The sequence below is a fragment of the Pelophylax lessonae genome (assembly GCF_965119305.1).
Source record: "Pelophylax lessonae genome assembly, chromosome: 2".
In the NCBI taxonomy this organism is placed as follows: domain Eukaryota; kingdom Metazoa; phylum Chordata; class Amphibia; order Anura; family Ranidae; genus Pelophylax; species Pelophylax lessonae.
This window is the reverse complement of record NC_138769.1, coordinates 213,648,281-213,674,162: the sequence shown is the minus strand read 5'-3', so window position 1 is coordinate 213,674,162 and position 25,882 is coordinate 213,648,281. Positions and strand designations below refer to the sequence as shown.

The 25,882-nt window shown below is 44.1% G+C and overlaps 1 protein-coding gene across 6 annotated transcripts in view; it reads right to left on the bottom strand.

Moving 5' to 3' along the window:
* The window catches only part of KDM6A (lysine demethylase 6A), a 794,872-nt gene that overhangs the window by 156,814 nt on the left and 612,176 nt on the right, over positions 1-25,882 (bottom strand). For all 6 annotated transcript variants that reach the window (XM_082247554.1, XM_082247553.1, XM_082247555.1 and 3 more), the window contains 3 exons: positions 18,951-18,985; positions 16,937-17,030; positions 9,733-9,859 (listed from right to left, as the gene is read on the bottom strand). In XM_082247554.1, coding sequence (XP_082103680.1) covers positions 9,733-9,859; positions 16,937-17,030; positions 18,951-18,985 — 256 coding nt within the window. The remainder of the gene's footprint in view (positions 1-9,732; positions 9,860-16,936; positions 17,031-18,950; positions 18,986-25,882) is intronic.

Here is a 25,882-nt window from a genome sequence, read left to right as displayed (position 1 = left end):
AGTGTTTCTGAACTAGTGGCGCTAGCTTACCGCTCTCCTTATCTGGTAATACACGGAGATAAGGTAGTGTTACAGCCTAATCCGTAATTTCTTCCTAGGGTGGTTTCAAACTTCCATCTTTACGAAGACAGTGCTTCCGTCACTGTCCGAAACCTTCACATCCTAACAGGAAAGTGCCTTGCATTGCTTGGATGTGGTTCGGGTGATATGGGTGTATCTGGAGACTGAGTCCTTTCATAAAATCGGACTCTGTGAATACGGATGGACCCCGTAGGGGTCAGGCTGCATCTGTGGCCACCATCTCTCGATGGATCAGACAGACGGTGATGAAGGTGTATTCTCTTAAGGGCAAGGTTCCTCCTTTCCCTGTCACGGCTCACTGTACGCGGGGGCGTCGAGTGCCTCTTGGGCTTTCTGCCATCAGGCGTCAGTGATGCAGGTTTGCAAGGCGTCCACTTGGTCGTCTGTACATACGTTCACCAAGTTTTACAGAGTGGATGTGTTCGCGTCCTCGGATGCGTCCTTTGGCCGCAAAGTTTTGCAGGCCGCCATTTAAGGAGCAGTCTACTTTTCCTTCTCCTTCAAGGTTTTGCTACAATTGAGCCCCAGTTGTTGCTTGTTGGGCTCCATGTTATATAGTTGGCTATGTTAGCCATGGGAATTGCATTCTTTTAAGTTTGTCCTTTCCCCACCCCTCAGTGGTTACTGCTTTTGGATGTCCCATCCGTCTATGATTTAAAGCAGCAGCTACGTCCGTCGGTGGACGAAAGAGAAAATGGGATTTTTTTACTTACCATAAAATCCATTTCTCTGAGTCCATCGAAGGACGTAGCTCCCACCCCTCTTTTTTCTGAAGAGTTGGGTTTTGGTTATTATTCACTGCTTGCAACTAAACTGAAGATGCAACAGTGAGGCCAGAGGTAATAACCAAGGGACCGGCCCCCCTGGGTGTGTCAAAGCCTTTGGCTCTACCTGGTCACTCCTAGTCGGAGGGGCTTATTACCCATCCGGCTATGATTTAAAGCAGCAGCTACATCCATTGATGGACTCAGAGAAATGAATTTTACGGTAAGTAAAAAATCCCATTATCTCCTAAACCTGCGCTGTTTAGGAGATATTCACCCTGCATGCAGCAGCGGCGCATGCGCTCTGAAGGTCCCGAGTATTTTGCCGGACCTTCAGAGCTCTTTGCCGGAAAATGAACTCCCGCGCGCATGCCAATGGCACCGCTGCTGTGTCTTCCCCAATGAGGAGGGGAGCCCCCAAATGGCTAAGACAGTCGTGGAGGACATCGCTGGATTGAGAGGGGGGCTCAGGTAAGCATTAGGGGGGCTGCTACATACAGAAGTATTTTTTTTTTATCTTAATGCACAGAATGCATGAGGCTAAAAAACCTTCTGCCTTTACAACTCTTGATAAATCCAATAAGACTCTTATAGTAATGACTGATTTCTATCACAATGGGCAAAAGATGGCACATGATCCACCACTATACAGTACCTCTAAGATCATGGGTCTGGTCGTGTGTTTGTAGAAATGTCCCTTGAAGGGTTTATCAGAATTGATAGCTTTCGGCAAACAGTGGCTCGCAAGGGCCACCCTAATGTCACTGTGACGTTTCTTAAAGCAACCAACAGCTTTTCCCACATACACAAGGGAGCGAAGACATCAGGATATAGATGCAGTAATCGGTGTTACAATTTAAGTATTAGAGCATATCACATCTACATCCAGAAAGTGCGCGAGAAGAGAAAGCACCACAGATGCTACATTTGCAATACCTCTAGCAGCCCTTGCATAAATTTTACACACACTTTTCTTATAATGGTCAATTGGGTCAGCACATACTAATATATCCTTCAAGTACCTTAAGCTACTCCTTGGTAGGGTGCAGTGGCAATTTTATTTTACAGCACACACTCTGATCACTCTTCTAGACAGAAGAATGTTTAACAATTTTTTTGACAGACAGGGACTATTGTGTAAACTCACATCTGCTACATTCTGAATCCTTAAGAACCTGTGTATCCATTTTTTGAGTAGCAATAATCAAGGCTCTTTCTATTACATTCCCAGAGTATCCTCATTCTAAAAATCGGTTTGATTTGTTCAATCTGAATATCACAACCATTGGTTTCACTGAAAATACGAAAAACTTGCATAACTGTTAAAGATTTGCGATAATGGGTTCCATTCACAAAAGAAGACCGCATGCGGTATTTAGTGGTTTCCCAAAATACCGCATGCGATCCTGAAATTTTATTTCACTATTGCTTCATGTGGTATTTACTGCAAAAACACTCAGTAAATACCACATAAAACAGTGTTAAAGACAACACAAAATGTGTTTACAAAATGAAATAAATTAATGCATGCGGTAATTTAGCATTTATAAAAACAAAAGTGATGTCAACACCCAATATAAATAACAGCAGCATGCAATCAGTGTCAATATATAAACACTAGTGTACAAATAAAAAGGGGAATTGCAGCGCTATAAAATGATGATAACATAAACATGTGCGACATATACTAAATAAAATAGCCAAAAATGTCTACTAATCATACATAAAGATCCATATATTTGTGCATAGAGTAAAAATAAAATTGTTCAATAGAACAAAGAACACAAATGATGAAAAGTGTCCTTATATTGTACAAGTGTCCAATCAGTATCACAATGTGAAAAATTAAAGTGTTCCAACCAATGTTTATCTGGCGGCATCGGATGCAAGTATTTTTTACATCTATTTTTTCAGCTTATGATTGCACTTTATTGGACCTTACATGTTTTTTGCCGGTTTTACCAGTTTGTTTTTCTAGCTTTTGGAGGTATTTTTCAAGTTTTTTTAGCTTGCTTTAAAAGTTTTTGTTTTATTAAAAAAATACTACACTACGAGGATTATTTCTCTTGCTTCTGTTGATTTATCTGATGAGACTGGTTGGGACTTCCCCCGCTCACCCTCTTTCTGGATGCTTTGGGAGAGCTATTTAGTCGGAGAGGAAAGATATTCTCATCTGAGGCCAAAATTGCTGTCCTTTAACCACTTCCCGCCCTATAGGCGATTGACGGCGGGAAGGTGGTTGTATTATCCTGACCAGACGTCATATGACGGCGGCAGGATAATGCGTTCTGCGCGCCCCCGGTGGGGTGCGCAGAGCGGCGAACGGTGATGCGACGTGTCACTCTGACACAATGCATCTCCGATCTCGGTAAAGAGCCTACTGACGTAGGCTCTTTACCATGTGACCAGCTGTGTCCAATCACAGCTGGTCACAGTTCACAGGAAGAGCCGATCAACTTTCCTTAGTTCGTGCCTGACAGGCACGAGTAGAGGAGAGCCAATCTGCGGCTCTCCTTACAGGGGGGGGAATCTGCACTGGTAATCAGAGCATTGATTACCAGTGCAGACCCTTAGGGGGGGTGCCACTAGAACCACCAGGGATGCCCACCCATGACCCCAGGGATGCCCACCATAGCCACCAGGGATGGCAATCAGGGCTCAAGAAGCCCGCCAGTGCCCTCCCCATCAGTGCTGCCCCGCCAGTGCCCTCCCCATCAGTGCTGCCCCGGCAGTGCCCTCCCCATCAGTGCTGCCCGCCAGTGCCCTCCCCATCAGTGCTGCCCGCCAGTGCCCTCCCCATCAGTGCTGCCCCGCCAGTGCCCTCCCCATCAGTGCTGCCCGCCAGTGCCCTCCCCCATCAGTGCTGCCCGCCAGTGCCCTCCCCCATCAGTGCTGCCCGCCAGTGCCCTCCCCCATCAGTGCTGCCCGCCAGTGCCCTCCCCCATCAGTGCTGCCCGCCAGTGCCCTCCCCCATCAGTGCTGCCCGCCAGTGCCCTCCCCCATCAGTGCTGCCCGCCAGTGCCCTCCCCCATCAGTGCTGCCCGCCAGTGCCCATCATTGCCATCTATCAGTGCCGCCCACCAGTGCCCATTATTGCGCACCAGTGCCACCCACCAGTGCCCATTATTGACCAGTTTCCCCCCTCAGTGCCCCCCACCAGTGCGCAGCATTTCCGCCCATCAGTGCCCTCCCCATCAGTGCTGCCCATCATTGCCAGCTATCAGTGCCCTCCCCATCAGTGCTGCCCATCATTGCCAGCTATCAGTGCTGCCCACCAGTGCCCATCATTGCCAGCTATCAGTGCCGCCCACCAGTGCCCATTATTGCGCACCAGTGCCACCCACCAGTGCCCATTATTGCGCACCAGTGCCACCCACCAGTGCCCATTATTGACCAGTTTCCCCCCTCAGTGCCCCCCACCAGTGCGCAGCATTTCCGCCCATCAGTGCCCTCCCCATCAGTGCTGCCCATCATTGCCAGCTATCAGTGCTGCCCACCAGTGCCCATCATTGCCAGCTATCAGTGCCGCCCACCAGTGCCCATTAGTGCCGCCTATCAGTGCCCAGCAGTGCCCAGCAGTGCCCAGCAGTGCCCAGCAGTGCCCAGCAGTGCCCAGCAGTGCCCAGCAGTGCCCAGCAGTGTTCAGCAGTGTTCAGCAGTGCTACCCTATCAGTGCTGTCTATCAGTACCACATATTCGTGCCTCCTCATCAGTGCGGCCTCATCATTTACAAAATTGTATAACAAAGAAAAAAAACTTTTTTTTTTTTAAACTTTTCGGTCTTTGTTTAGCAAAAAAGAAAAAACCTTGCTGTGATCAAATACCACCAAAAGAAAGCTCTATTTGTGGGGGAAAAAATGACAAACTTGGTTTAGGTACAGTGTTGAATGACCGCGCAATTTTCATTTAAAATGCAACAGCTCTTAGGCCCCATGCACACGGGGCGTTAGAAAAAACGTACGTCAAAGTTAGTTCTGACGCCGGAAAAAGCAGCTGTAAAAACGTGCTTTCAGTAGCTTTTTCCATTGGCGTTATTGCACGTTTTGCCACGTTGCTTTTAGCAGCGTTTTTTTTTCTTCCATTCAAAATCAATGGTTCCCTATGGGAGCCTATTGATTTGAATGGAGGTCGCACCGCAACACCGCAAGTCGGATCCGACTTGCGGGGAGACTTGCGCTGTGAGAATCTTGAGGGGGAACTCCACGCCAAAATGGGAAAAAAACGGCGTGGGGGTCCCCCCCAGGGTTCCAAACCAGGCCCTTCGGGTCTGTTATGGAATTTGAGGGTAGCCCCATGCCGAAAAAACGGCATGGGGTCCCCCCCCAAAATCCATACCAAACCCTTATCCGAGCATGCAGCCCGGCAGGCCAGGAAAGGGGAGGGGACGAGCGAGCGGCCCCACCCCCCCTGGACCACACCAGGCCACATGCCCTCAACATGGGGGGGTGTTGGTGCTTTGGGGCAGGGGGAGCTCTGCACCCCCCACCTCAAAGCACCTTGCCCCCATGTTGATGAGGACAAGGGCCTCATCCCCACAACCCTGGCCGGTGGTTGTGGGGGTCTGCGGGCAGGGGGCTCATCGGAATCTGGAAGCCCCCTTTAACAAGGGGGCACCCCAGATCCCGGACCCCCTCCCTATGTGAATGGGTATGGGGTACACTGTACCCCTACCCATTCACCCCATAAAAGGCAGTGTATGGAAATAATGACAAGAGACATTTTGGAAAGTTTATTAAAAATCTTCATCCGACTCTTCTTGTCTTCTCCTCTCCGGGGTCTTCTCCGGGGTCTTCTGCTCTTTTGCTGTCCGCCCTTCTTGTCTTCTCCTCTCCGGGGTCTTCTGCTCTTTTGCTGTCCCCCTCTTCTTGTGTTCTTCTCTCCGGGGTCTTCTGCTGTCCCCTCTTCTGCTGTCCTCTCTTCTTTTCTTCTCCTCTCCGGTCTTCTGCTCTTTTGCTGTCGGCTGTCGGCTGTCTTCTTCCTCCGGTCCTCCTCCGACGACGTCTCCGCTGATTATGCCTATCTCCGGTCTCTTCAGCTTATTATATAGCCATTAGGGGCGTGGCCCCGATGACGTCATCTGGAGACCCCGCCCCTCATGTCACAGATGACGTCATATGTGACATGAGGGGGCGGGGCCTCCAGATGACGTCATCGGGGCCACGCCCCTAATGGCTAAATAATAAGCTGAAGAGACCGGAGATGGGCATAATCAGCGGAGACGTCGTCGGAGGAGGACCGGAGGAAGAAGACAGCCGACAACCGACAGCAAAAGAGCAGAAGACCGGAGAGGAGAAGAAAAGAAGAGAGGACAGCAGAAGACCCCGGAGAGAAGAATACAAGAAGAGGGGGGACAGCAAAAGAGCAGAAGACCCCGGAGAGGAGAAGACAAGAAGGGCGGACAGCAAAAGAGCAGAAGACCCCGGAGAGGAGAAGACAAGAGTCGGATGAAGATTTTTAATAAACTTTCCAAAACGTCTCTTGTCGTTATTTCCATACACTGCCTTTTATGGGGTGAATGGGTAGGGGTACAGTGTACCCCATACCCATTCACATAGGGAGGGGGTCCGGGATCTGGGGTGCCCCCTTGTTAAAGGGGGCTTCCAGATTCCGATGAGCCCCCTGCCCGCAGACCCCCACAACCACCGGCCAGGGTTGTGGGGATGAGGCCCTTGTCCTCATCAACATGGGGGCAAGGTGCTTTGAGGTGGGGGGTGCAGAGCTCCCCCTGCCCCAAAGCACCAACACCCCCCCATGTTGAGGGCATGTGGCCTGGTGTCGTCCAGGGGGGGTGGGGCCGCTCGCTCGTCCCCTCCCCTTTCCTGGCCTGCCGGGCTGCATGCTCGGTTAAGGGTCTGGTATGGATTTTGGGGGGACCCCATGCCGTTTTTTCGGCATGGGGCTACCCTCAAATTCCATAACAGACCCGAAGGGCCTGGTTTGGAACCCTGGGGGGGACCCCACGCCGTTTTTTTCCCATTTTGGCGTGGCGTTCCCCCTCAAGATTCCCACAGCGCAAGTCACCCCGCAAGTCGGATCCGACTTGCGGTGTTGCGGTGCGACCTCCATTCAAATAAATAGGATCCCATAGGGAACCATTGATTTTGAATGGAAGAAAAAAAAACGTATAACGTGGCTTAACGCACGTTAAGCAACGTTATAGCAAAGTTATTCAGCTTTTAGCAGCGTCAGGCGTTTTTAACGCTGTAACGCTGGTCCTCAGAACGCGCAGGTGGTGGGTTCTTGTTGCAGCCTAAAAACGTCTAAGCCACTTACAGCTCAAAAACGTCTGAGTGTGCATGAGGCCATAGAATAACATGGAGGGGCGTTTTTAGGCTGCAAAAAGAAAACGCCTGACGCTGCTTACAGCGGCGTTAAAAATGTCCCGTGTGCATGGGGCCTAAAAGCTGAAAATTGGCCTGGGCAGGAAGGGGGTGAAAGTGCCCAGTATTAAAGTGGTTAATCTAGACAGCAATTCTGGAGAGTCTGCATTTTAGCTATTTGGTGGATGCTCACTGTGCACGAATATATCGGTTGGAACACTTTTTCACATTGTGATACTGATTGGACACTTTTCATCATTTGTTTTCTATTTTTCTATGTTCTATTTTATTTTTACTCTATGTATGCACAAATATGGATCTTGATGTATAATTAGACATTTTTCGCTATTTTATTTACTATAGGTCGTACACGTTTATGTGATATAATTCCCGTCATTTATAGCGCTGCAGTCCCCCTGGTAATTAGGTATTGTCCGGGCATGCAATATTTATGGAACGGGTTTGATTTTAACTGGTTTTTAAGGAGTGGGCGACAACCAGCGGTCTTAACCAGTAACCATCATTCTGGTTAAGGAGCAGGCAGTTGCCACAACCTTACCCACCATGGTTCCCTGCTAACAGTAGAATGTTAACATAAGAATTGCTGGCATTTAAAAATTCAGGAAAAAAAAAAAAAACTGTGTGGGGTCCCCTACCATCTAAACCAGGCCCTTTGGGTCTGGTATGGATTTTATGGGAAACCGCACTCCAAAATTTAAGAAAGATAAAAACAAAGGCGTGGGATCCCCCAAAATTCATACCAAGCCCTTATCCGAGCATGCAGCCCGGAAGGTCAGCAGCCAGTCCCCCGCACATGTGTAACACCTCCAACATATATAGAAGCAAAAGTATGCTTAATTCTATCCCCAACTCATTCTTTTAAAGTGTGGTCACTCTAACCCAAGAGTCTAGCAAGGCAAAAATTCAGGTAAAGACACCCAAATTGACAAAGTGGTTAAAGTGACACCAGTGGCTTTACAGAAAAAAAATACAGTAAAACCTTGGATTGCGAGCATAATTCGTTCCGGAAGCATGCTTGTAATCCAAAGCACTCTTATATCAAAGCAAATTTCCCCATAAGAAATCATGGAAACTCAGATGATTCGTTCCACAACCATTTATTCATAAGTCCTTCAGTTTATAGTCCATATAAAAAGATTATAGCATTGCGATAGGTTATATAACCATAAAATGTCCATCCACAAATAGCCGCTTCCACATTTTATTTAGAAGCAAAATCCAGCAGGAGCTACAGAGTATGAAAGAGAAGAGAGGCGCCTCTAAGTGTAGCAATATGGTTCCATTTAATGAAGGTACAACATTTAGCAACTCACATGGTTGATGAATAAAACAGGCACATCTTAGTATGCAGGCATTCGGGGTAAAGCTGACCACATAGACTATCTTCTGCACCGCCGGCTGCCAGTCTGTAATCCTTACCGGGAAGACCACCCTGCAGTAAAGCGATCTGATAGCGAGGGGCAGCATGGAAGGGATGACGTAGATGGCGGTGCGGAGGATGGTCTATGTGGACAGCTTTAGCCTGGATGCCTGCATCCTTATATGTGCCTGTTCCAATCATCAACCATCTGAGTTGCTAAAGTTTGTACCTTCATTAAATTTAACCATATTGCTACACTTAGAGGCGCCTCTCTTCTCTTTTCTACTCAGCTGTGACTTGAGGCTACTTGTATATCAAGACATCGCTTGTAAACCAAGTCAAAATTTATTTGAAAATTTTGCTTGTCTTGCAAAGCGCTCTTAAACCAAGTTACTCTGAAACCAAGGTTTTACTGTATAATATAAAATCACTTAAATTACTTTATTAGCTTAAAAAAAAAAAAAAAGACATGCAAATTGGATATAACAAATCAAGAAAAAACACACACCAAAGCTGAAGCCATGTGCTGCTGCTTTAAAATATTCAGTTTTTTAAATGGGTGACAAATACATTAAGAGGCACATATTTTGGCCCTATCTGTATGGCTAGGCAATTCTCGCTTGCAAATACTGCCCAAAATCATACCTTCCACACTCCTTTTCAGTACATATGAACTGTTGTCATGCCCTCCACACTTGCCCCCTGTACACAATGATCACTTCCATACCCCCCCCCCCCACTCCTCTTTTACAAATCCTCACAACCCCCCCCCCCCCACCCCCCTTCACTCTTTACTTGTACATACTACCTACTGTCATACACTCTACACTCTCCTTCCTAAATATACTGCCTCCTAGCAAACCCACCACACTCCTCTTTTGCATATATTGCAGTTATACCCTCTGAACTCGTCTCCAGCACCCAATCATACCCTTACCACTTTGCTCCTGCACATATTGCCCCCTATCATACCTTCAGCACTAGTCTACAGCTTATACAGCCAGAAACCCACAAAAACACTTTTGTTTGTTATAACCTTTCCTACTATGAAACGGGCACACTTGCGCTAGTTTGTTATAATATAAACTGTACAAAATATATAGTAAAACATACAAATACCAACACTTTCCATAGCCTAACACTAAAAATAACATTTGCTTAAAACATTTAACAGAGTGAAGATTACCTTCCAAGGAAATACCAGGACTGACCAGAGTTGGGATCGGCCTCTAATGATTTCTGAAGATACTGGATGGCATAGCTGGCTTTTGTGGCTTTATCTCCCAACTGATCTACAGTGTGATGCATCCATCCTAGGATAATAAAATTACTATTAGGTTTTCATCCTTTTTTTAAAATTCATATATTTATTATTTTCTTTCCATAACCATACAAATTCACATACAAAAATGATTCCATACAAATAATCCCTAAAGCCCCGTACACACGTACCGATTGTCGGCCCTAAATATTCGGCCGACGACCGTTCGGCCGATTGTGGGCTTGTTAGTATGATGCTCCCGACAGCGCACTTTCGGCCGAAAAGAATCTGTCATGTAGGCATAAAAATTTTTGTTGGCCAACACCAGAACGGCCGATTGTTCGCCAGTCAGTACAGAATTCGGCCGACAATCAGCAGATTTGCAAGACTGGGCATGCTCAGAAAAGAAAAAAGACAAGGAAAGTTAACCATCACTTCTGCAGTCAGCTGTTGTTGGCCGACAAAATTCGTGTGCAGTCTTTTGCACTTTTCAACAGACACGACAGCCCTGGACAAAAGACGGCCGATCGTTCGGCCGACGATCGGTACGTGTGTACAAGGTATTATCCCCTCCCACCCCCCCCCCAAAAAAAAAAAAAAAAACCCCACATAGTTCAAAAAAAACATCTTAAATACCCTCTTATCTCCGATGAAAAACCAGGAGTTTCTAACCATTCTTTCCATATTTGATTTCAATTGCTAATCTTATATATGCCATATTTTTCCCTAATTATTACATTATTAACTTTTCTCAACTAGTCAGATATATATGGTGGATCAGGTTTGATACGTTTTCCCGTTATAGCTTTTCTAGCTTGATATAAACAATTTAAGATCATTCGCTTTGTCCCATATATCACTCTCTGCTTCACATACCCCCAAAATACACAGCACTGTATCCATCCGTAAGTTTGTCCCAAAATCTAAATTAATTTTATCCACCACCTCCCTCCGGCATCTATGCGGCTTGGGACACCTTCATAACACACGTACCATATCTCTATAAATTTGCGACAACCTTATCACTCCCTTCTACGGCTGTCAAAATTCTAACAAGTTAGCTCAAGTTTTCATTATTCTATATAGGTGTATACCTTGTAAAGCCTGTACATTCAAATATTGATTTGGTTATACTCCATATTTTTCCCAAAAGTTTCACTGTCAAGCACTGTCCGCCTCTCCCCCATCATTGTCAAGCTCTGTCTGCCTCTCCCCCATGTATTTGCCTCTAATGCCTCAATAAACGATATGTGAGGGGTGCAGGACAGCAGGGCCCACGAGCTATAACTGGTGGTATAGTTACCTACTTCCAAGCCCCCCATTTGTTGTAACTGTGCCGCCATAAAGTAGCTCCATGGATGAGGCACATAATCGCCCTCCCAGACCTTAGTTTTACAAATATTGTGGCATCCATACCCACATTTTGGGTGCTTGCTAAGAGGGCCAGCATGTGCCCCGTTTTTTCCCCTTCTTCATAATGGGTCTGCTTCAGAAAAAACCTTCTACTTTCAGCCTTCTTGAGGGATAATGTTTTACATAGCTGCTGTACCTCATTCCATTTGGCCAAGTTATCTGGTGAAGGATCCTCTACATATATTTTTTCCATTTCCATCACTTTCCCCGTTATTTCTAGCTTCCAGTCCCTAGTAGCCGCCTTCTTCGATATTTGCTGAATTATAATACCCCTCAGATAAGCTTTAAGAGTATCCCACACTATACCATACGATGCAGTTGATCTATTATATTCCAGAAACTCCCCAAGTAGTTCTAATATATGGTCTCTAGGGGTTATTAACTGTAGCCAAAAAGAAATAACTTTCCACACTCCCCTGTCCGCAGACTTTCCCAACCTCAACATCAGAACCAGAGAAGAGTGGTCGGACAGTCCCCTGGCCTAAAATTTTAAATTTATCAGGGGGTCAAGAATATCATTCGCTATTGCCATATCAATTCTAGAAAGTGATGAATATGCACCAGAACAACATGAATAAGCCTGAACCAATGGATACCGTTCACACCAAATATCCCTCAATCCCATCACCCTTAGTATCCTGTACACGACCTGAGTGTTCATCACCATATTAAAATATTCAACCATCAAAACTGGTATCCCTGCTTTATCAACTATAAAATCCAACTAAAAATTATTTCAGTCATACACATTTGCAATCACACATGGCCTCTCAGCCAATAAGCAATATATTAATATGTATCTTCCCTCCTTATCTATTTTAATCTGACTGAAAGAGAACTCTACCGATCTATGTATTAGAATATTCGTTCCCCTTGAATATGATGTATATACTGAGCGATACTGATTTGGGAAACCTGCGTGCTTCAATCGTGTCACTGTTTCTCTGACTAAATGCATCTCCTGCAGGCAGAGCACAGATACCCTCAAAGGTGAGGAAGTCTTAAAAAGAGCTGTCTTTTTAATAGTTCTCCCAATCCTCTTACATTCCATGACCATACCGTTACTTCACCAACCATCCTATTTCCAATTAATAAAAATGTGATATATTGATACAAAAATAAAATGAAGTGAATCTTTTATAGGTTTGACTTTAATATTCTAATGTCCACTCCAAAGCACACCTCTAGGTATATTCTTGTAAAACACTTTCCAGATATCTCCTCTTCCTATCCTAACCACAAAAAAAAAAAAAAAAAACAGAAGAAAACCCCCCAAACCAACCCCCACTCCCCAAAAAACTGCCATAGAAGGGCGCCTTAGCCACTTCAGAGGCTTTGTTATTCAGGTTTGCTTCATTAACCACTTCAGCTCCGGGAAGGTTTTACCCCCTTAATGACCAGGCCATTTTTTGCGATTTGGCACTGCGTTACTTTAACGTGAAATTGCGCGGTTGCAGACGATCAGGCATGATGATTGCCAAAGGTTAACGACTGGCGCCGAGACTCCACGCCAGCCGTCCAAGGCGTGGGGAGGTCCTAAGTCTACTCCCCACCACGGCACGTTCCTCAACCGCACACGAGTCACATGGTTTGGTGGCCATATTTAAACATAGACCTTACAGGAACTGTGGATATAAAGACTACCAAGAAAAAAAAAAAAACCCAAATATACCAGAAAAAAAAAAAAAACTCCTGGCAACAAGACATGGTAATCCAAATCACAGGGAGAACCACTGGAATCCGAGGAGGTACAACAAAGGAGAGGAATGATTAGAAGATTTCAAGAGAAAGGCTATGACAAAAGGGAGCTAGAATACCTGAAGGAGAAGATCAAAACAACGGATAGGGACACGCTTACAAGATAAAAGGAAAACTATAGGAAAGACATATGGGATGGAATTGTCTTTCCTTATGGGTTTTAGCAGATAGTATAAATCCCTGGAAAAAAATGAGAAAGCATTGGGCAATTCTAAGATTGGACAAAACCCTCAAAATAATTTTACTGCGAGGCCTCAAGTTTATTTATAGAAAAGTGCATAACTTAGGGAACAAACTTCTCCACAATGTAGTGGACTCCCCCAAGGATATTAGTATATTTCCTGGACTGAAAGGTTTCTTTAGATGTCAAAGATGTCTAGCATGCACAAGTAGCTGAACACAACAGAAGGATGAAATTCTTCAGATCTAGTTACTGGGAAAGAATATAAAATTAAATAACTAATTTTGTGTAGTAGTACACATGTAACATTCATTACAGTGTCCCTGCCAGTTGCAGTACGAGGGGAGAACCACAAGGCCCCTACATGTCAGAATACAAGAACATATCAAAAAAGGATTTTTGAAACAGTGTATCCAGGCACTTTAGGGAACACCACCAATGTAATCCTGGGGTCATGAACTTTTATGGAACAGATAAAATCAAGGGTCACTGGAGAGGGGATAATAAGAATAACAGTCTCACAAAATGAAACCAAGTGCATTTTTTTACTCAATACTCTCCAGCCAGATGGCCTAAATATAGAGATTGATTTAAATTGCTTTCTCAATAATTTGTAGCTTCCATTTTGCACGATAACCAAGTAAACATAGGTCCCTGGGGGGGAATTTAACTTTGAAATATTCGTACCACTTAAATATCACCCTGTATGATATAGCTTTTTTGCTTTGATTTCCATCCCCTTCACCTTCCTTTTCCATTTTTATATATCGAGAATATTTTTAAATACATTTACTTTTTTTGATTAATCTTTATACATCTAGAACATCTACATATACTTTAGTTAATTTCAATCTACAAACAACAAGCCAATATATATAAAAAAATATATTCTTAGCTCCTTAGGGGCAGCTACTCCCTATTGATTTTTTAATCCTCATTTTTTCATAATTTTTATTTAGCATGTAAACAGATTACCAACTATATACAGCTGCTAATATTTTTCTATACAATTTATATTTGATATATATATATATATATATATATATATATATATATATATATATATATATACACACATATATACACATATATACACACACACACAGTATATATTTTCCCCTTTTTTTTCTTCGAAATATTTTATTAAACATTCTCTTTTTGTGGTTTTATATGTATGTATATATATATATATATATATATATATATATATATATATATATATATATATATATATATATATATATATATACACACACACACATACACATATATATATATATCATTGTCTATTGGTGTACATGTTGTGGCATATCCCAGAGACATTATGGAGCATGAGCCTACATGATTTGATCTAGCGAGGGTAGATTGTGCCCTACCTATTAGCACGGCTTGTTGAATTGGATACGGCCATCATGTTTGGTTTTTGGAGTCGCTAGGTAACTCCTATACGTATTGCTTAACATCAACTGATTTGTTCACATATGGCCGCCAAACCAGGTGACTCAGGGTTGCTAGGTCACAGGATAGTATAAATAACCTTAAGTGAGGCAATATGGCGCCGCTGCTGATGAAGTCTTTGTGAGGAAGTGCGCAGGGCCACGAGCATGTCTGTGTCCCATCCGGCACGGACCATAGAACACACAGAACCCGGACTTCCCATTTGTTTTCCATGCGCTGATTTGAATATACATTGGAAGTGCGTTATTTTTGGTATGTGATATATTTATCCAACTGGTATGTGCTATGGGCTGTTGCTTCTTAAATCTTTGCATGAACATGAGTATGAAGGTGTCATTTTGCTGTGGATCCTGAGTCGGCTGACCCAGTTGGAGATAACTGCTCGACAGGCCTGAATCCCCCTAGTGGGTACTAGGTTCTGCTGAGTGTGGGTCCATAAGGGGTGAATGGCTTGCGGAGCACCACCAATGTCACAGATATCACTTGGAGCACTTTGACGAGCACTTGTCACTTTATTTCTAGAGGACTTTTTCTGTATATGATATTGTTTACATTTGGACACAATTTCTCAGAGTTTTTGTGAAGCACTTTAAATCAACACTTATCACTTTATAATGATATTGGTTGTCACATAGTACGGATTTGATGTTTTTTAAAGTTTGTGCACTTTTTATAGCACTTGATGCTTTATATACAATTTAGCATTTTCATCAATGGTGGTATATTAAGATGCAATGCACTTAATACTGGATTATAGCACATATTGAATTTTTATTTGAATTCCATACCTCAGACATGGGCAATATTACACTTTATGTAGCAGTTTTCTGAGGATCACACACATCTGTCGCACATGTGAAAATATAGATAGTAAATTGTCATTGTAACTATTAACTCTAGCAGCGCCAGACCCACTATTTTTATTACTCCATAACTAGTGGGTTATATTGCCTCCTCCAGGGAGTAGGACTAGGCAGAACAAAATACACCTGGCTACGCCCATGGGCCGTCCTCAGCTGGTATATGACCTCCCTCTCTGCTCTAGGTAATCAGATTAGTAGAAAGCAGTATTAAAAGTATCAGAACTCTATAGAGGGGTGGGTGCAGTGTCTGTCAATGAACTCAGAGAAATCGATTTTACAGTAAGTATAAAAATCCCATTTTCTTTCGTTCATCGACGCACACGGTGCATCATAAATCATAGCTAGTGGGACGTCCAAAAGCAGTGCCAAAAAGAAAATGAGGGGTGGGGAAAATAACCTAAGACTAAACATAAGAGCCCTTAACCAGGACACAGGAGCCACCGTGAGGCTATGTTGCGGATGACCTTGCGCTCCCTGCCTGGGCTGGGGGGACCACTGGATCTAGAATATCCAGCCCAGCAGTTGATTATAGATCTCCCGAGAGAAAAACAAAAATATGTAAGGAGGAAGAAAATTGCTAGGACCAGAAATTCCAGCCGGGAGTCCAGGTCCTTACTCCTGACTAGACAGATTAAAACTGAATACCTAGAGCAGAGAGGGGGGTTTTATACCAGCCGAGGATGGCCCATGGGCGCAGCCAGGTGTTTTTTTGTTCTCCCTAGTCCTACTCCTGGAGGAAGCAATATAACCCACTAGTTATGATTTATGGAGCGCTGTGTCAGTCAATGAACAAAAGAGAAAACAGGTGGAACATGTACATGTTCCAAAGGTGAACCTATCCTTTAAACATTTCTCTTCTTTAAATAGATTATACGTACGTTTCAGGCTAGCTGCACACTATTTAATTGCAGTAAAGCACAAGTTTTACCATACCCGGTGATATGCTTTACAAAAAAGGGTCATATCTGTTTTGGCAGAAAATAATTGAAATGCACAAAATACTGCTCTTAATTGCATTACAAAGGACTGGACAAATACTTTGCCAACATAGGAAACTATATGATCCCTACAAGGTTATGGTTATATGGATAAAGAAGATGGCAATAGAAATAAAATTTTGCGACTCAAAATGTAGTGCATGGAAAAAGTTAAGTTTGTAAAGAATCATTCAGCTCAGTACCCCCTTTCATACCAGATGTTTTAAAATGCCTTTTAGGCGACCCTCAAATGCCCCAATTTTGAAAGACTTTTGAAAATAGATTATTCTTGACTTCATATTGTGTTCACATGTCAAGAATAACAACAATTTTGAATAAATAATCATATGATTTAAATTTCCCCATTTTTTTATTTTTTTTTTTACAAAATACCAAACAAACCATTCTTTCAGAAACAGTGACAGTCATAACTTTCATTTGACTAAAATAAACATTTCCATATAACATTTTATTCTCACCTAGCTGTTGTAGAACAGTAGCCTTTACTTGTGTAGGAAGGTTTTCAGACTGCAGAAGTTGCTCATATGCTTCTTTTGCAGAGTGGTACTTTCTCTGTTGAAAGAAATTAAAATGTTTAAGAAAAGCAATACGAATATTGAGGCAATACGGCATTATATGAATTGCATAGCTGATGCACTTTGTACATGTATGCTGCTTAACCGTTTATGTCCTGGTATTTAAGCGTTTATACCGGGATCATGGTTGAGACAACAACCATGATCCGGCATCATTTTTCACAGGAGGCGATTCCCTACACCGTAAAAGTAATCCTATAGTGGCTATACAGCGGCTGGGTTACTTTTACAGGCAGCAGGATGGGATCCCACCCCCCCTCCTCCTGCCATCTTTACTAACTGATCGGAGAGCCTGGAAAGGAAGTGACTGGCTGCATCTGCTTCCTGGGACTTAGTAAGTGGAACGGATGTTGTTCCTCCCACTGTGTGATATCAGAAACCGTAAGCAACGAGGATTTTGTCACTTCTGGCCTCAGTTTGCGCGCTGTCGGGTTGTGAAGCTGCAGTGCAAACAGATGTTGATTTGATCTGCTGCGTTGGAGGTCAGAGAAGAAAGCTGGGCTCTAACAGACCCCCAGATCTCTCCACGAAGAAGACTGGACACATCCCAAGCCAAATCAATAAAAGTGTTAAAAAAAGAAAAATTAAATTACAAAGTAAAATCAAAAATGAAATTAAAAAATGAAAAAGGAACCCCAGTAACCCTGTGCTTACGTGTGTTGGTCTGGCAAGCATATGTAAACCGAGATTGCACCACACAAGGTATCACCACAAAATGTCAGAGCATAATCACAAATTCCCCTATGGATAATTTCAAGAATTGCAGTTCGCTGCCAGTCCACCAAATTTTAAATTGTTACATGTTTGGCATCCATTTACTCGGCTTAACTTTTTATAGTTTATTCAAAAATTGTGTAATTTGGTGTTAGTTTTGATTAAGCACTCTTTAGCGTGAAACATAATGTTTGTGCCTGCCTTTGTGGTGATGTAAAGTTTTTACCTATGGATTTCTACAAGAAAGTTTTGAGATCTTCTGTATTGTGAGTGCGGTCATAATTTTTCCTTCTCGGCTGCGAACCGGACCAGCGCCTCCATTGAGGAGGATTAAAGGGTAAGTGTTTTCACTAAAATTCATTAAAGTCTATTTTCTCCCAAAAAAATTGGGTTTACAAAACTGCTGCTCAACTACTCTGTGGCACAAAAAAAAAACAAATTGCAACACCCACCATTTTATTCTTTAGGGCCCCTGCTTTAAAATATTTGGGGGTTTGAAAAAAAAAAAAAAAAAACATGTAGATTTCTACATGCATGACAGAATTGGCTTGAGAAGCTAGTGGTTAAAAGCAAACCTGAAATAATATGTGTACTTTACGTCTAATGGCACAACTAAACCAAGGCAGACTGACAGTGATGGACTAATAAAAAATTTATGAGGAGGCAGAAGGGAGCAAGTGGGAAAACTGACAGATAAAAAACTGCTATTCAGGCAAACAGGAGAACTGCATGATGCTCCACATAAGGGCAAATGAAAAGGGGCAAATGAAAAGGAAGGAAGGAAGGAAAGAAATAATGGAAGTTGCTAGCAAGAAAAAAAACTAAACTGACAGTGACTAATGTGATCCAAGGTGTTTATTAGAATATTAAGCCAACTGAGGAAAAAAAAACATATGGCTGTGTAGGATAAGTCACTACTAAACGACTGATGAGAATAAATGATCCATCACAGCTGGGGCTTTAATCGAGCACTCACAGCTGTCACTGTCCTCCTCCCAAAAACAGTGCAAGTCTTGGTGCACTGGTCTTCAACTGAAGTACGATCAACAATTAAGGGCTTGCTCTGGAACAATCACTGCTTTGGCAAGCTGGACAGTGTTGGCCTCCAACATTGGATGGGAGTCTTTGAAGAGTCAGTTAAACGCCCTTCTGCCAAGTTAGCTTTAATGAGCAAAAGACTTACCTGTGTTTCGTACAAGTGAGCAATGTGAAACTGAACTGAAAAAAGAAAGGGAGAAATAAATAAATTCCTCTGCACATCTTGCATCTTTCATCCATACATTCCACACCCCCCCCCCACCCCAAAAAAAAAAAAAAAAACGTTAATACAAGCAGTAGCTGGTGGCTTTATTAGTCTCCAGTTTCAATCGGATTAGTTATTATTCTCCTGTTAACCACTATTTTTATTTACTAACGTACACAATGCTAACAAATTTCCATAGTTCTTAATGGAACACCAAACCATCCACATCAGCCTTTGCTCCTGAAGGAACTTACAATCTAATGTCGCTACCATGTTCACATTTTTTTCACTGCAGAGGCAGTTTGAGCTTAAGCCCCTAAATAGCCAGTAGGTTTTTCAAGTATGGGAAAGAACCAGCAAACACAGAAGAAAATCAAGGGGAACATACCAACTCTATGCTAATATTAGCTATCCAAGCAAATCAAACCCACAACCCGAGCACTGCAGGGCAGGACTGCAAACCCTTTAATATCTCACACAGAAAAAGACAAGTATACAGTACCATGACTAACTCATTGTCTGCTACAGAAGTAATTTACCTGCATTCAATCATTCCTCCTGACAGCAGCCTCTAAAGGCTGCCATAGACTGCTCAAATTTTACCCGATTCATGCAATAAAAATGAGCTCAGGCATCCTATGAACTAATCTTCACCCAAATTCCAAACTAGCACCTTTTTTTTTTTTTTTTACTCCAGGTCATTACAGTTCACATAAACAAAGAGGTGAGGAGAGCAGCAGGGCGCAAATGACCTGCAAGTCATCATAGTAAAAAAATAAAAAATTGGGGTAGAGAGGAGGTTTAGAGGATGCCCAACCTCAGCTATACTGCAGAATCTGCCAAAATTCATGTCATAGGTAAACCTGCCCGCACCACCTGGCTTGAAAAAAGTCAGATAAAAGCTGGCCTGGGAAATTCCTCCTTCCACACTGTTTAGTGTAGACGAAAGGGAATCTATTAAATTCTTCATTCAGCCAATACCTGGATGGCTAGAGGAGGATGAGCAGCCCGTACCGCTAGACCACCAGGAATGTGATACGATTTTTTAATCTATTTTACCCGCTGTATGGGAAATAAAGGACTTAGTCCTATTTGAATTACGCTATTTGGAGCCTTTTTCTTTCACATACCATCACCGATACCTTGAATGGAATTACCTGCTAACCCACTACATCTGGTAAGTGACCCAGCCTATTTTATCCAGCAAGAGATTGATGTCACAGCGTTGTTTGATCAAGCACGTGCACTTTTTGAATTGAATATTTATCTATCTTTTATCATCAAGGACATTCATTTTGAACACTGAAGTCATTTTTTATAAACATATATTTTTTGGACTGCACATTTATTAAGGTCACGCAATATTTTTATATTAATATTTTTATATATAATTATATACTTTTTTGAACACAAGTCACTTGTATTTTTATCTTTTAATTTTTGTCAGATTTTTATGTATGTAGATACATTCTTTTCTCACGGATATATTGATTGAAGTAATATAATTATTGAAGCAATATTTATTTATATTTTAATATAATTGGTATTTTTATCACTCACCATTTGCACAATATTTAAAGAGATATTTGTTCACATTAATTTTGTAATATATGCACTGGTACCTTATCAATCATTGGAATTTATGCAACCTATAGAGGTAATCATAGCTTGGAGCAAGCGCTGTATTTTGGTCTTAATATAAGACCATAGATATTTTATACATAATTTTTTATACAGCAGCTGCTATTTTCTGTTTTTAGGCCTTTCTTTTAATATAATATTAAAAATACCTACTAGGATTTTACTTCATATTTATAGTGCTCTCCCATTGGCGCGAGGAATATACTTTGTATATATATTTTAACCTGGATGGCTAGCTTAAAAATTATTCTGCTTCCCTGAATAGTACCTGAAGCCAGATGGGAGTCTCTTGCTTCATTTTATGCTTTGTTCTTTTACTTTGTAAATTCATTCTATACATTTTGAATCTATTAAAAATGTGTGTATCTGTGCAATCCAGTGAGCTCTGCTGGTTTCTCTGCCATTTTCACTATTGTTTTATTGCCTACAGATGTACTTGTACTGTAACTGGCAAAGTGTTCCAGTGAATAGTATATATATATATATATATATATATATATATATATATATATATATATATATATATATATATACACACACACACATACATACAACGGAATTTTTGTAAAATCTTACCTCCGAGTCCTCCGACAGTCGCCGCCCATTCACACAGTCTTCACTAATAGGGTATTGCTTCCTCTCCACAGGAGTTTCTAGGCATAAGACTTGTAAAAGAACAAATCTACATGGTCACAACCAATGGGGCCTGTCCTAGTCCAATACCCCCCGGAAACAGCCATCCCAATTCAGTTTGGTCGCAAGCAGTGATCGTGTATGAAAAACCCCCAAAAGAGGGACGGGGCGGCGACTGTCAGAGGACTCGGAGAAAGGAATTTTACGGTAAGAGTTTACAAAAATCTAGTTTTCTCTTACGTCCTCCGACAGTCGCCGCCCATTCACAGTGTCTTCACTAATGGGGATGTCCCAAAGCAGTGTAGACATGAGGGGTGGGCAACGCAACCGCCAGAAAACGCAGTACCCACATCAGAGAAAGGAACCTTACATGCACAGAACCTTCTGGGTAACAAAAAAGGGCTCAACATGAGCAACAACCCAGGAAAACAAGTAACCAAGGGGATAAACAACCCCAACAGCCAGGGACCCGTACAAACCAGGGTTCCCTATGGCACTGCCGCACAGAGAACTTTGCGGCCAAAGGAGGCATCAGCTGACGCCAGAACATCAATTTTATAGAATTTGGAAAAGGTGTGCACCGACGACCAAGTCGCAGCCTCGCACACCTGGGCCACGGAAGCCTGATGCCGGAAGGCCCAAGACGCACTCACCGACCTGGTAGAATGCGCCTTGACAGGGAAGGGAGGAACCCGTTCCCGCAAGGAATAGGCCTGTACAATGGTCTGTCTGATCCATTTGGCACTGGTTGCCGCAGACGCAGCCATACCCTTCCGAGGACCCTCAGGAAGTATAAAGAGAGAATCCGATTTCCGAAAGGATTCAGTCAACGACAGGTAAACCCTGATCGCCCTGACAACATCCAGAGAATGCAAGGCAACCTCTTTTGGATGCTTAGGGTTCGCACAAAGCGAAGGTAAAACAATGTCCTCATTGAGGTGAAAACCCGAAACCACCTTTGGCAGAAAAGGATGGATTAGGTCGCAAGACCACCTTATCCTTATGAACCACCAGGTAAGGGGAACGGCAAGAAAACGCCGCCAACTCCGACACTCCGCGAGCTGAAGTGATCGCCACCAGAAAGGCAACCTTTTTAGACAGCAGAGGTAACGAGATTTCCCTGATGTTTTCAAACGGGGAACGTTGTAACACGGACAGAACCAAGTTCAAGTCCCATGGAGGTAAGGGCTCCCTTCTGGGAGGGGCCAAGTGACACACACCTTGAATAAAGGTGCGAATCAAGGAATTAGACGCCACGGTGCTGAAAAAGAACAGCCAGTGCAGATACCTGGCCCTTAATCGTGGCCAACGCAAGGCGCTGGTCCACACCAGTCTGGAGGAAAGATAACACCCTCGCCACCGAGTAGGAACGAGGAGAGAAAGCCCTGGACTCACACCAGGCAAAATAAGCTTTCCATGTACGGTAATAAATTTTTACCAGAAGAGGCTTTTCTAGCCTTGATCAAAGTAGGAATGACCTCTGAGGAGAGACCCCTGTCTCTCAGGACCTGGCTTTCAACAGATATGCCTTTAAAGCCAGCGACTGTAAAGCAGGATGGAAGATCGGTCCCTGAGACAGCAGATCTTCTCTCATTGGCAGCCGCCACGGAGGCTCTACGGCCAGGTGAACGATGTCCGCGTACCAGGACCGGCAAGGCCAGTCCGGCGCTACCAGAATCACCAGTGATTGTTCCGAGGCCAACCTGCGAAGGAGGAAAGGCATAAATCAGACGATACTGATGCCAAGGCACCACCAAAGCGTCCGAGGCGTCTGCCAGAGGATCGCGCGTTCTTGCCACAAACCTTTCCACCTTGTGGTTTAGCCGAGACGCTAACAGATCCACATCTGGGGATCCCCACTTCGCGCACAGCATTTGAAATAGCTCCGGGTGCAGGGACCATTCCCCCTGGTCCAGGGTCTGGCGGCTCAGATAATCTGCCTGCCAATTCTCCACAACCGGAATGTGTACTGCCGATATCGCCGGGACATGAGACTCGACCCACGACAGAATACTGGTCACTTCCTGGGCTGCCCGGGCACTCCTGGTGCCCCCTTGGTGGTTGATGTATGCCACCGCAGTGGCATTGTCCATCTGCACCCGTACAGGGCGGCCCCAAGACGATCCGACCAATGGATCAAGCACAGCCTGATCGCTCTTAATTCCAAAATGTTAATTGGGAGGGAGGATTCCTCCTCCGACCAAGTGCCCTGGGCAGACAGGTTGCCCAGAACGCCACCCCAGCCCGACAGGCTGGCATCCGTGGTTATTAACGTCCACAGAATTGACCGGAAGGATTTTCCGTCCGACACCGCCAGGGACTGAAGCCACCACAAGAGATCCATTCTGGTTTGGCGACTCAGACGCTCTCCGGTCCAAAGTCTGTCCCACCTGGCAAGGACCTCCGCTTGGAGAGATTGCGTGTGAAACTGTGCAAATGGTATCGACTCGAAAGCGGACACCATCAACCCCAGGGACCGCATACAGGTCCGGAGTGACGAGGATTTGTTGTCCCTGAGGGACCTGACCTCGTTGTGCAGGGTCCGGAGCTTGTCCTCCGGTAAGAACATCTTTGCATCTCTAAAGTCAGGCAGACTTGACAGAGAAACTCGGTATTTTAAAAATGCCACAATAACAATACCGTGGGTATGCAATACCGCGATATATCGAATTACCGAAAACCGGCATATGTCTACTTGCGGGTCCTGTGTGTACCAAAAGAAGACAACGCCCGGAGGAGTGGGCTCATCCTCGAAATGTAGTGTTTCCTTTACTGCTAGGATCAACTCATCCATAGCTGCACGTTCCTTGGGCGCCCGGGGGGGGGGGGGGGTGTGAGTCATCCAGCCCTGCAACCTCCGCCTTCCCCTCAGACTGTTGCGGGTCCTGAGAAGAGAGAGGACCCCGAAAGGGCCACGCTACCTACAGCAACCATGTCACACTCAGAATCAGAAGAAAAGGAAATCCTAGGCCTTTTCCTAGCAGCACGTTCAGTCATCAGCACATCATTTTTGACACCAAAGTTGCCACAACAGCAGCCAAATTAGTCAGGTTAGAGGATTCAGAGGACCCTGAATCCCCCACCAAAGCTGGAGGGAATTTGCTGTCCTGGGATTCCATAAACAGAAATAAGTTTTTTTTTCTTCAACTGGCCCTTTAAGAGCGCCGCGGACCCCCGCAGCACACCGCTATAGAGACCGTGAGACACAGACCCCCCGCAGGGACAAAACTGACCAGGAAGATTGCACAAAGCAGGACAGGAAAAGAACAGCAGGACAGAACCCCACAGTGTTACCAGCTCCTTCGGTCGGCTCAGTGAGAAAGGAAGTGATGTCACCGCTGGAGGCTGAACTTAGGCTGCATGCCAAGGGAAAATGGATGCCTATTGAAACAAATGGGAGGCTTCGGCAAGATGGCCGCCGGCATGTGCTCTGAACGATCGAATGCCACATGCAAGATGGCGCCGCAAGGCGCCAAAATCACTACATAGCATTCTGTATAAATGCCCATAATGAAGCCAGACCTGTTTCCCACACCTAAAATGGCGGACAGGCGGTTTTTAACCCCGCAGCGGTCGCCGCATGTGTCTGCACCTCCAAGCACCCTAAAGTGACCTTAGGAGAGGGACCCCCCAATCCCCCACACAGCGCTGCTGTGAGAGAATAAAACCCCCGCAGGGACCGGGAACAGGGAGCCCAAAACGCACAGACATAAGGGACACCACAGACACACAGGACTGCCGACTCCAGACAGAGTCCCCACACAGAATGTACTTACCTGTACCCGATGGCGTGGGGTGCTTCATATCAAGCGGGAAACCGCCCACCCTCAGATGGCAGGGGAGTGCCGCCAGCCAGAAACGCAGGACACTAGTAGTGCACGGACGAACCTATGCTGTGTCCAGTGAGGTAGCCACCTCACAAGGCTGCATCAATGAGGACAGGGATGGGTCGTTTGCTAGGCCAGGGTGAACACATAGCCTGCGAAACGCTCGATGGCGGGCTGGGATTCCATCTGACACTCTGTCCTGGAGAACCAGGACGGTCAGTCAGATTCCCGGCTCCTCAAACGCCATCTTCATCCAAAGATCCAACAAACTAGCGCTGATAAAATAAACAGCTAGCAAAGCAAAGAAAAAATGACATTTTCAGAAAATAAATTAGAGAAAAAGAGAAAGGCTGAGACTAGCCTCAGCACAGGGAAGCCTATCCATTCCTAAGCTAGGCAGAAGACAAACTGAATTGGGATGGCTATTGCAGGGGGTATTGGACTAGAAGGACAGCCCCCATGGGTGTGACTATGTAGATGAATTGTTCTTTTACAAGTCTTATGCCTAGAAACTCCTGTGGAGAGGAAGCAATACTCCAATAGTGAAGAAGACTGTGTGAATGGGCGGCGACTGTCGGAGGACGTAAGAGAAATAAAGATTTTATATTAGCTCTTCTTTTACAAGGAGCAGGTTTATATTTATATATATATATATATATATATATATATATATATATATATTTTATGTGGCAGCAGAGTCACTTTAGCATACTGAAATACAATAAAGAAAGTGATAGTGAAAGTAAACCAACTGTGCTACTCAAGGCAAAT